Source organism: Antedon mediterranea, chromosome 3, assembly GCF_964355755.1.
Source record: "Antedon mediterranea chromosome 3, ecAntMedi1.1, whole genome shotgun sequence".
NCBI lineage: Eukaryota > Metazoa > Echinodermata > Crinoidea > Comatulida > Antedonidae > Antedon > Antedon mediterranea.
The window spans coordinates 31,674,536-31,686,434 of record NC_092672.1 but is presented as its reverse complement, the minus strand read 5'-3'; the positions used below and the strand labels follow the sequence as shown (position 1 = coordinate 31,686,434).

Here is an 11,899-nt window from a genome sequence, read left to right as displayed (position 1 = left end):
CAGAGGGCGGTCTTCAGTTTCAGAAAAAACAGAGTCAGTAAATTTCATTTTTTTACAAAAATAGTATAATTAAATTTCAATATATTACATTACAATAACATTAAATATTATGTTTAGCATGTACTTGATAACATTTTATATCATAAGACCCTACCGGGCGATACCGGGTCGGCCCTATCGGCCGAAGATTACCGGCCGCTTACAACACATTCTCTTGCTGTCGTTTTACTCTTATTAGCCTCTAGACCTAGCCTAGCTACTAGTCTAGGGCCAGATTACGCCTAGTTAGGTAGGCTAGACCCTACTAGAGTAGAGTAGGTAGCCTGGAGGTTTGGCCTACAATTTACCTCTCCTAGTCTGACATACATCACATTGTTACATTCACAATTACTCTTCTAACTAACCCGTAGATATTTGCCTGCAATGAGGGGAGATTCCAACCATACAAACACGTGAAATACTTCGGAAAATGTTTTTAATGTGCAGCGCCATGTTTTTTCATTACAGTTTAAAGGTCAAAATCCTAAGCAATGTTTCACAATATAAATATCAATTAGGATTTATGTATGAATTTTCTACCAACAAATTACACAAATAAATATTTAATAATGTACCATTGATACTTAAATATTTATAGGGAAAATAACTATTGTTTTAAAATATTACACTGTGCGTCTTTTAACTTCTTATTGATAAGAAAGGTCAAAAGAAATCGGAAGCGCCAGGTTCGAAGAAATAAAAACTTCCGCTCCACTGAGCTGCTTAAAAATACCTTTTGCAACAGCTGTATTCAGCTAAAATTGATATCAACAGATTGTACAATGAAAATGATTAATAATGAATTTTTCGGAGCTTTTTAAACAAACCAATCAACTATGTAAATTTTCACCAAACGGCGAATATCTAGTAAGTTAGGCCAGTCAGTTGGCTCTCCTTTTTAATTGTGATTGTGTTGATTGTGTCCGAAGGCGACGGGACCACATTTAGGCCTAGGCCTAGGCATGATATAGCAACATAGCACCCTTTCGAGACGTTTGGACCCAGACTCCTGTGGAAGGGTGGGCCTCATTATTCCAGCCAACGGGCCCAACTTAGAAAAAGTTCATTCTAAACCTAATAGTTTGTGTACCTATATTTATATACTTATCCCCCTAACATTAACAAGCATTTATTTATAATAAGGCCTAACTTATAACTAAATAAATTCAATTTGTCTTTTAAAACCTTTCTTTTTTAATTTCTTTATTTATTAATATTAGGCAAACTGTGTCCAGTATCGGCTAATCATTCGAGATGTGAAAACTCTTCAGATAATTCAACTTTACACATGCTTAGATGGCATTCAGTACATTGAGGTAAGATAAGATATTACAGTAAATAGGCTAGTTTACTAATAAATACTAGACCTATAGGCCTACATGGAGGTATTATACCTCCATGACCTATACATATTGATTTATTTTGAAAGCCTTGTAAAATTTGGTATTGCAAACATTTTTATACAGACTGGTACTGCAACTCAGCTGGTATCATTGTAAACCACATTTAGTTTTTTGTACTGTACTTCTTAAATAAATAATTAATAGACCTAGGCCTAGTATTAGTAATATAATGCACCTTTCTTTCTTTTCATTATTTTTTAAATATTTCTTATTAATAACACTTTTAAAGCAAATGAATTAGCTAATTATTATTGAAGATATTTGTACCATTCGGTAATTGTTATACAAGCTGTCCAGTAATTTTTTATTTTATTTTAGTGGTCTTCAGATTCTAAGTTTGTACTATGTGGTATGTACAAAAGAAGTATAGTCCAGGTAAAAAAAATGTCTAATTTGCACTTAATATTTTACATTTAAAAATATATTTTAAAAATATTAACTCAAACTACTGTATTTTATGTTCTCAAATTTATAATATTTATATTTAATATTTATAATTTATAATATTTATACTGGATCCCCAGAAAAACGACACAGAAGAGTCACATAAACTTTAAGCTTCAAACTGACCCAACATTATATATACTAGTATATAATTGATTGAAATTGATTGAAATTTATATTTATACTGGGTAACCTCTTCAGTCAAAGACTGGTCTCCCAGAGGGCCCAGTTGGTGATCAGTGGCTGTGATGTACTAATACAGTAACACCGGGGTAACCCCCTACTCGTCTCGAAAGATGTACTAGGTTCTTTAAAGTGCACACGAGCTAGATGTGTACACTGGACCTACGGTTTATAGTCCTTATCCGAGAAGACTCGTTCTACCACCAGAACCATGGAGTGAGTGAGCCTCGAACCCCTGCCGATGTTATGGCTACGTAATTACGGTTCCACTGTCTTAACCGCTCGGCCACTCACTCACTCAAGTGTGAATTATTAAATTGCAGGTTTGGTCACTAGAACAAAGCGAGTGGACGTGCAAGATTGATGAAGGGTCAGCTGGTCTAGTTGCCGTAAGATGGAGTCCAGATGGCCGACACATACTGACTACTGCCGACTTTCATCTTAGGATTACTGTATGGTCACTGGTGAATAAATCTGTGTCCTATATAAAGTACCCTAAAGACACCAAGCAAGGTAAGTAAGAAAGTTTGCCCAATATGTACTAAATTCATTAATTCAATTTCAATCTCAAAATCATTACTTTTCACAAATGAAGGCAAAAGAAACAAAATATAGTAAAAGTGTATTAAATAATAAAATCTGTTAAAACTTCTTTCAACCCCTCACCCCTCTTTTCAAATTATTTAATATACCAGTATGTAGTAATGTGTATAGGTGAATCATTACAAATTTTCCACGCTCTTTTAAGGTATCTTTTTTTCAAAAATATTGTTCACATTTAATTAATTAAATTATTGACGATTTTTAATGATATTGCAATATATTTTAATTTATTTTGATATTATATGCATTTTTAATGTTTATACAAATTTTATTCTAATGTGTTTTTTATACAATCAGTGCAATAGGATAGATAGTGATTAAGTTCCCTTTTAGGAATCCTGTCTCTGCCTGGTTTTGTGTGATTTTTTATTGTTCTTTGTCCACGTTTTTATATTAACTACTTTTATGGAGACAAAATAAATGAAATGAAATTAATCTCTCAATATCCCAAAATATATTTCTTGTCTTGGAAAGTAATACTTTCCCAGAAAATCAGCCAGAGTTGACAGAATTTTCCTCTTTTTTTTCAGGTATTGATTTCAGTAGAGATGGTAAGTACATGGCCTTGGCCGAACGTAGAGATGGACAAGACTTTATCAGTATCTTTGCAGCTACCACATGGCATCTTGTTAAGGTATGGTAACCAGGCCAACTGGAATTGTTTTGGGTGGGGTCAAAGGTCAGTAAATTAAAGTTGATTATCACTGTTTTTGTTTAGCATTTTGAGTCGAACACAAGAGACCTTCAAGGAGTTGAGTGGTCACCAGACGGAAGAGTGCTCTGTGTATGGGACTCCATTTTAGAGGTAATTAGTAAGATAATTAGGTTAATTACGAAAAAATTAATTATATCAAGGTAACCCCTCCCTTAATTGAGCTTGGTAACCTTTTGAAAGAATTTAATATCTATTATGTACATAGACTTCTTCAAAAGCTCTGTCTACATCATCAAACCTTATGTGACAAACAAATGTCATGTGCCCATATACAGTATGTATACGATGATATCACTTCCACGTCACACTTTTTGTTGTCAGACTTATTTGATATTTTAAGCAAAGTTTTAGAGATTTAAAAAAATCCTCACTCTATTTATTTACATTAAAAACATATATTTTTATTGTTTTTGCAGTATAAAGTTTTGTTATATTCTGTCGATGGTCGATGTATAGCAACCTACAGTGCCTATGAACATGCTTTGGGTATCAAATGTATTGCATGGTCTCCGTCCAGCCAATTCCTAGCAATAGGCAGCTTCGACCAAGTAGTAAGTATACACTGTAGTCTGTAAACAGGAGACTACATATTACACTATGTAGTTTGCATAATGACCTGTCTACACTATCAAACTGGTTTGACAAAAAAATTTGATGTGCCGAAATAGGGTAGTGATATGACGTCATCATGTTCATATATGGACACATCACATTTTTTTGTCACAGAAAGTTTGATAGTGTAGACAGAGCTTAACTTAGTGCTTTCTACTCCTGGGTTGAAGTCCAAACTCTGACAACAAGGATATTTTTTTGATCCTTAAAGTGCCGAGTGAAGTCGCTGTTGGTTTTATGATGAAAAAACTTGTTCTTTCTTCTGTTTACAAAAATATTTTTCTCTGTTTCTTAAAGTTTACTTTATTTTTTTATAGGCTAGAGTTTTAAATCATATAACATGGAAGACTGTTGCTGAGCATACCCATGTGTCCACCTTGGACAACGCATCTGTTGTAAGTATTGTGTTACAATTGTTCCTTAACCCCAAAAAAATGCACAATGTTTTTACAAAATATGAAGAATGTAAAACAATTTGATGAAGGATGACAAACATTTATTTAATTTCTAAACCTTGTCTTGTCTCTTTTCTATTTAGGTCACTTATAAAGAAGTTGAAAAGCGGCCAAAAGTTATACGGCCAGACAGAACTTGGCCTCCAGTGTCCAGCATGTTTAGTGTTCAAAGCAAATGTAAGTTGTCAATCATAAGTATATTATATGCAGTGGGACCTCTTTAAAAAATAACACTTTATCTCAAATGGAAGGCAATATATATGGCGATTAATAGGGTCAACCCCTCTTTAAGGGAACACCCCTATAAAAGGGAAACTTTGTTTGGTCCGAAAGGTGTCCGCATAGTAGAGGTTCTATTTAAATTATTTGAAGCTTTATTTTCAAACCTACTCTTCTGAAACTTAAATGATTTTAATGTTTTTAAAATTATTTTTTAAGTAGATTTACAAAGTTAATTAATACTGAATTTGTTTTTCTTAATCCAGATGAAGTGCAAGATAATCCCGTCCAAATCCCAATGGTTAAGCCTGATCCTGATAAGCCTAATCCCAAGATTGGTGTTAGCATAGTGTCTTTCAGCCCAGACAATAAATACATGGCTTCGAAAAATGGTATGGGGTAGAATGAATAATTAATAATTATTTAAAAAATCTTCACACCATCCAACAACAAACACAGAACTTGCTAATTACAGGCGGGGAAGCCATGCTTTTTAAACCAAGTCTCATATGAGGCTTATGTAGTGTTGCTGTATTGAAACTACGACAGGATTCGAACCATGGACCCCCTGTGATTGGTAAGCAGTCATGTCAATCACCAAGCTACAGTACCACTGAAGATTTCATCTAAAAAACCCAAATATTTTGTATCCTTTTACAAATTAGGGTTTGGCTAAAAAGTTTTTGAGTGTGGTTTTAAAAAGCTTTTCGGCACAAAGAACTGTGCATTATAATATGATATACTGTAGTATAAGCATTACATAATCATTCTTTGATTTGTTTCTGTAGAAAATATGCCAAATGCTTTGTGGATATGGGATGTTCAGAAGCTAACTCAGGTTGTACTAATGCTGCAAGTGAACCCTATTAAGTGTAAGTATAGTTGAACCTTTATTAAAGAGACATTTTCTGAACCCAACAAAGTTTTATCCTAATAGAGGCGTTGCTTAAATAGGCGTTGGTCATGGTGTTGAAACCTATATTTTCCCTTGCTTGTTTCAGTAGGAAAAGTCCCATTAATAGTGTTGTCCCAAAAAAATAAAAAATAATATTTGTATAGATTTATTGTATTATTATAGGTTCCAAATTACAAAAATCCGATTGCATATATTATTAATAATATATGTATATATTGATATTACAAATAAAATCTTTTAATTTTCCATGATTAGAAAACTGTAATTAATATTTGAAAAATTATTTAAATGACATTTTTAGGCCTACAATGGGATCCTCATCATCCACGATTGGCAATGAGCACGGGCAATAACAAACTATACATGTGGTCACCGACAGGCTGTGTGTCCGTAGAAGTTCCCACCGAAGGTATGATCTCAAAATGGCTATTTATTTCTATTAGTAGTGAATACTTTGATGTGTACAAACTACTTTCTCATTGTCTGTCTTCTTCAACACATGAAGATTGCAATCCTTAATACTTTATTTACCATACCTAAAGAACAAACAATATCGGCATGGGTTAGAGGCCGACTCGCACATAGTTCTGGTGGTGGAAGTCTTCTTGGATAAGGTTAATAAACCATAGGTCCAGTGTCGAGAGATGGGTAGGGGGTTACCCCGGTGAACTGGTTCACAGAAAAGCTCCTGTATCAGGGGATTATTACCTATCTGGTAGGACAGTGATTAATTTACTATTGGTAATCCTTGCCTAAAGACCACAGAAATAAATGTACAATGTATGTAAACGAAGAATTAGAGTAACATATCTCCATTGAGGGTATAATCAATATGGCACAAAAATATCCCGAACCCATTCCTCTCGCATGCTAGTCTGACATCGCTTACCATTACGCCATACCATTTGTTTGTTATAATTAATTCTCTGCTATTCTGATATTTCAGCTTCATTCCAAGTGAACAACCTTCATTGGAATCCAGATGGCACTGCTCTTTTATTGGTTGGTAAAGATCGCATGTGTGTCTGCTTCCTAACTGATCCAGATGCCTAAGGAATTGTCTTTGAGGTAATGTCAGTCCAGACATGTTACAACATTCATTTCCAATGTCTCTTAACACCACTGTTTTTCAGATATTGACACAAGTTGTTGATGCTTATTGTCTTTAAGATAATGTCTGTCCATAAGACACATTACAACCTTCATTCCCAATGCCTCTTAACACCACTGTTTTTTATTGTCTTTGAGGTAATGTCCATTCATAAGACCAGTTTCAAAATTCATTTCAAATGATTATGGATGATTATTAATTAACACTACTGTTTTTGAGTATTGACATAAGTTGTTGACGTTTATCTCTAAAGCTCTGTCCACACTCTCAAACTGTATGTGATGTCCCCATACATGGACACGATGATGTCATATCACCACCATATTTGGGCACATCAAACTTTTTTTGTAAAATTAGCTAGTGTAGACAGAGAAGAAAAATTATTTCTATATACGTTTAGACGCTCTTTCTTAGAGTAACTCCATGTCTCTGAACAATCTTTGCCCACATAGTGATATCACTTTCTTAATGACATCAGTTCCTGATGTTATAAGAACATACTGTACAACTGACATTATTACTTCAAGTTCAATATAACATTTATTATATAATAGTCAATACAAAACATTAATAGTAACATTATGACAGTATCGTTTTCACCTTAAGGCACTGGGTTGTCTTTATAAAAATAAGATAAAGAGAAACTAATACATTGCGCAATTGGATTGTAATTTTTCTGCGGCAGTAGCTATGAAAGAGTGACACCAGTTTATGAGAGTGTCACCAGTCTTTAAGGACTTTACTCTTACTGGTAGTCTTTACACTGATATGTTTTGATGTGGTTTGTCTCTCAGTGACCTCAGACTGTTGCAAAGACAGTTACAGTGTGGTGACTCATAGTGATTCACTGACATTTGTATCTCTGAGACAGTGGCCATGAGTGCCATTGGTTAATGAGAGTGTCACAAATCTTTATCTTTAAGACGAAGAATGCGACTTTAGCTCTGTCTCACACTATTAAACTTTATGTGACAAAAACATGTGATGTACCCATATATGGACATGATGATGTCATGTCACTACCATATTTGGGCACATCACACTAGTTTGATAGTGTAGACAGAGCTTTACTCTTACTCTCAGTCTTATTGATCACACATATTTCCAACATTAATTTATAGTGTATAATTTCGTATCTCATTTACATGTTTTTTTAGGGGGTGGGGTGATGGTTATAATTTGGTTATGTAATTAAATTAAGGGGAAGTTTGTAAATATAAACAAAAAACGTGTGATCGCGCTATAGTATTTGTAAATGCAGCAGCGAAAATATATAAAGTATACGTAAATGTAAAAAATATTTATTCTGTGTGAAATAATTAATACAGAAAAAACCACTCCATCAATTCCTCCTTGTCTTGAATCTCAATTCTGTATCTCCACATATGACAATAATTGCACAGTATCATAGGAAAATTGCATAATATAGCATCTCATGTGTATCACATGTCTGTATCATGTAAGTTTAGATTAACGGTTAGGTTGTGGTCTGTCATAGTAAGCAAAACATGTGAAATTACGGAATTTTCCTATGGAACTGGAGAAATCTAGATACAGTACCGAGAATCAGGTGCTTGCCCTAGCAGAATTTTGATAAATAATAATAGTACCAGGGAAGAGTGAGGGATTACTTTTACCTGGTAAAACAAATACAAAAATACTTTATTTTTTTTTAAATGATGTGTGTATGTTTATATATCTATACCCACCTCCAAAATATGTAACATCGTAATGTCTTCCTTTCCTGTAGATAAATAGTTTGTGCTTAATTAAAAAACGTTTAGTAATGTTGCAATGACATAGTCATAATGTCTTGTATTTCACCCAGCAAAAAGTAAACAATATATTTGATACATGATTGAACCATACAGGTATAATACCTCCATGTTAGGACCTTGTAACTATTACAAGATGTTCCACTACTTTAAAGGAATGGGAAGGTAAAAGGGGCGTCGAATAAAGTCAATTTTAAGGCCAAATTACACAGACGAGCGGTACCGTAACGGAAATAAAATATAAAAATAAAGAATCTATGTTATTCCTAATTATTACCATTTACACACAACGTAGAGAAGACGGGCGGTTTCCGCTCAGGATAGACACAGATTCTACATTGGACAAGCTACGCGGTTTGCCGCTTGTCTAAATTGGCCCGTCTAACATTAAGCGGAAAACTTGTAGTTTGTCCAACGTAGAATCTGTAACTATCCTGAGGGGGTTTCCGCTTAACCGCCCGTCCGCTTCGCGTTTTGTGTAAATGGTCCAAAAAAAATGACAGATTATATATTTTTGTTTTCCGCTTACCGTTACCTCTCGTCTGTGTACATTGGCCTTTAGGGATTCGAGCATGGACCTATATAATCATATAGGTCCATAACACAATTTCTTTAACGTGAATCGGTCGAATGATGTGAAGATATTTTTGTTATAATTGTGTATTGGTCATACATATCATGCTGCAATTTTGTGTACATAATTATATATTCATAGTTAATTATGTGTATTTAATTATATATTCATAGTTAATTATGTGTACATAATTATATATTCATAGTTAATTATGTGTACATAATTATTATAATTAATTATGTGTACATAATTATTGTAATCAATTATGTGTACATAGTTAATTTATGTATACAGTATAATCAATTATTATACGCATAAATGTGAACATTCATGTTTATTTGCACATAATTCATTATGTCTTATTTACAACCTTGTTAAAATAAAAAAAAGCATGGAGCTCAGAAAAATGTATTTTGTAAATAAAATGTTCTGTTGCGACATCATTTTATATTTATAACATAATTATTAATATGCCAAACATTCCCAAGATCAAATGGTTTATCTGTGGCTGCGATACGATGAGTTCCACGCTCTTACAGACACCGCGTGCCGCGCGGAGAACATGTACGTAGTACACTACTGTTGGTATGTCTCGCAGCCAGACATGAGATCAAAGGACTGTTACAAGTTCCCCGATCTTAGCAAGGCGAGCTCAGTGTCCTGTTGTTAAATTGCCCTCGTCTCAACGTCACAAGAGAAAGACCAAACCACATATGCAGTATTAGTAAAGTGTTGCCCACTTCAATACTTTAATTTATTTCGTACCGTATATGGCGGTTTGTCGACATACGATACCGGATTCCTCTGGCGTTGTTTTTTTCCGCTGTTATGATTTAGTAGACATGACAATTAGCCTAAATTTGTAAATTAGTCTACAGTAGTAGTAGGCCTACACTAATATATCCTAATTAGTAGTACTGTAATATAAACTAAATTTTGACAAATCTGTCAATCAATCACACAATTTAGGATAGTCATTGTTATTTTCGATGTCACCACAAACAGCTCTAGTTTGGTTATGTTTTCTTTGGGGTAATTCGTTTTATATTGTGTTCTTGCGTTGTGCACATTGCTGTTGACGTAGACGATTGTTATCGTCTGATTTGTGTTATCTTTAAAATGTCGTTGGCGTTCAGAGAGAGTTTTGGATTACGAAACTGCGTTTCGAAAAAAAGAGTCTTTTAATCATGTTTACTCTATGCTGTTGTGTTGTTCATTTAAGCCATGTAGTCTGGTGCTTTCTCTCTCTAAAGCTTGGTTCCCACTAACGTAACGCAAGGACGTAAACGCAACGCCAGCGTTTTAACCAATGACAAGCGAAGTTATAGACAGTTAGCAATCACAAGCGAATAAGCCATCGCTTGTGATTGGTCAATTCACTTGCGTTGCGTTACGTCCTTGTGTTGCGTCGCTAGTGGGAACCACGCTTAAAGCATGGCTCCCAATAGCGCAACGTAACGCAATCTACGCAATGTAAGAAAATGCCCTTCTAATAATTGTGTTTGCCCCCACCTACGTGAAATCAAACCTGCGATGTTTACAGCACTATTGCGTCTTCGGTTCCCACTTGTGATTACGCAATACAGCACTTTAAAAAAAATGTTAAAGTGCCAGGAAAGACCTAACGATTTGGCATCATATCGTAACTTCAAATTGGAGAGCGTGAAAAAAGTGAACCAACGAATTTAGGCTTCTATAAAACCCTCCACAATGTCCTACCTCTTGCAATATTACAAAACAGAACTGGATACTAAATTACGACTTGTTCTATAAACAGGAGAGCGGATAATTAATTGTATAGCAGGAGGTGTGTCGCTTAATTAATAAATCATTTATGGATATATTTATTATTACCACTCCTATGAATGACGCCTGTTCGCGAGAATTGTTTTCGCTTTAGTGTACTTAAATGGATTATCTAAAGGATCTCCACCATCACTTTTTCCGGTGTATTGTTTTTATTCCCTGTGTGGACGTCTGGCAAAAACACGAAATAGTGCTGATAAATGGAGTGAAATGTCTTCAAATTGTTGCTGTTAATGAGGTACAGTAATATAAAAATACTACTAAATACGTTTATTTTAGTTTAGACTGGAGAAATAAGTTAAGTAGGCCTAATAAGTAGGTATGATATGACATCATCATGTCTATCACATAAAGTTTGATAGTGTAGAGAGCTTTTATAGTATTATCCAAGCCACCAAATAGTGTAGTTTTTGTTGCGTTATATAATAGGCCTACATACTCTATTTTAGATCATGTGTTTTAGGCGATGCTCGATCAAAAATCGGAGATCTGTAGTTAATATTCCTAGTTCAGCAACTTCGGGACCGTCTTTATTTTTGTTTATTTTTTATTTTTTTTTTTATTTTTTTTTTTTTTTATTCATACTCATCCAACAGCGAGTAACTCGCCAATTACAGGATGGATAAACTATTTAATAATTTATCGTGCTTATAAACTAAGTCTCATTTGAGGCTTAGGGAGTGGAGTTGAAAGAGTCATGAGTTACAACCCTGCACTTGGTCAGGATTGAACCCGGGACCTTGGGATTGGAAGGCAAGCACGTTAACCACCAAGCTACAGCTCCATTTGCCATTTTTTACAGTATACGTCCCTTTTTTACTGAACACGTATTGGTAGTGCCAAATACACTCTAGGCCAACTTAAATACTGTATAAATATGAAAGTTAAATTAATAACGATAATAAAACCAGCCAGAAAAATTATATTTAAGAAATCGGGGAAACTGTTTCTTCTTGGTGGGATGATTTAATTATTGTTTACAAATAAATTAACATGTGGGTTGTAGATCCTGCAAAAACTATTATTAAGTTTATTTTGTATGTA

At 34.3% G+C, this 11,899-nt stretch overlaps 1 protein-coding gene across 1 annotated transcript; it reads left to right on the top strand.

The window, feature by feature from the left end:
• The first annotated feature begins 728 nt into the window (after positions 1-728).
• Positions 729-9,449, top strand: LOC140045220 (WD repeat-containing protein WRAP73-like). Its single transcript, XM_072090035.1, has 13 exons — positions 729-906; positions 1,260-1,355; positions 1,761-1,817; positions 2,393-2,582; positions 3,203-3,306; positions 3,391-3,477; positions 3,804-3,938; positions 4,317-4,394; positions 4,538-4,631; positions 4,940-5,065; positions 5,462-5,545; positions 5,891-5,998; positions 6,536-9,449. Exons 1-13 carry the CDS (start codon positions 838-840, stop codon positions 6,640-6,642), a joined length of 1,335 nt encoding a protein of 444 aa, XP_071946136.1. The 5' UTR covers positions 729-837; the 3' UTR covers positions 6,643-9,449.
• Positions 9,450-11,899: the final 2,450 nt, after the last annotated feature.

Coding starts and splice junctions, on each gene's coding strand:
- LOC140045220 (XM_072090035.1), top strand. CDS start 838: ATGAATTTTTCGGAGCTTTTTAAACAAACCAATCAACTATGTAAATTT. Junction 1,356..1,760: donor ATGGCATTCAGTACATTGAG/GTAAGATAAGAT, acceptor ATTTTATTTTAG/TGGTCTTCAGATTCTAAGTT. Junction 5,999..6,535: donor CGTAGAAGTTCCCACCGAAG/GTATGATCTCAA, acceptor CTGATATTTCAG/CTTCATTCCAAGTGAACAAC.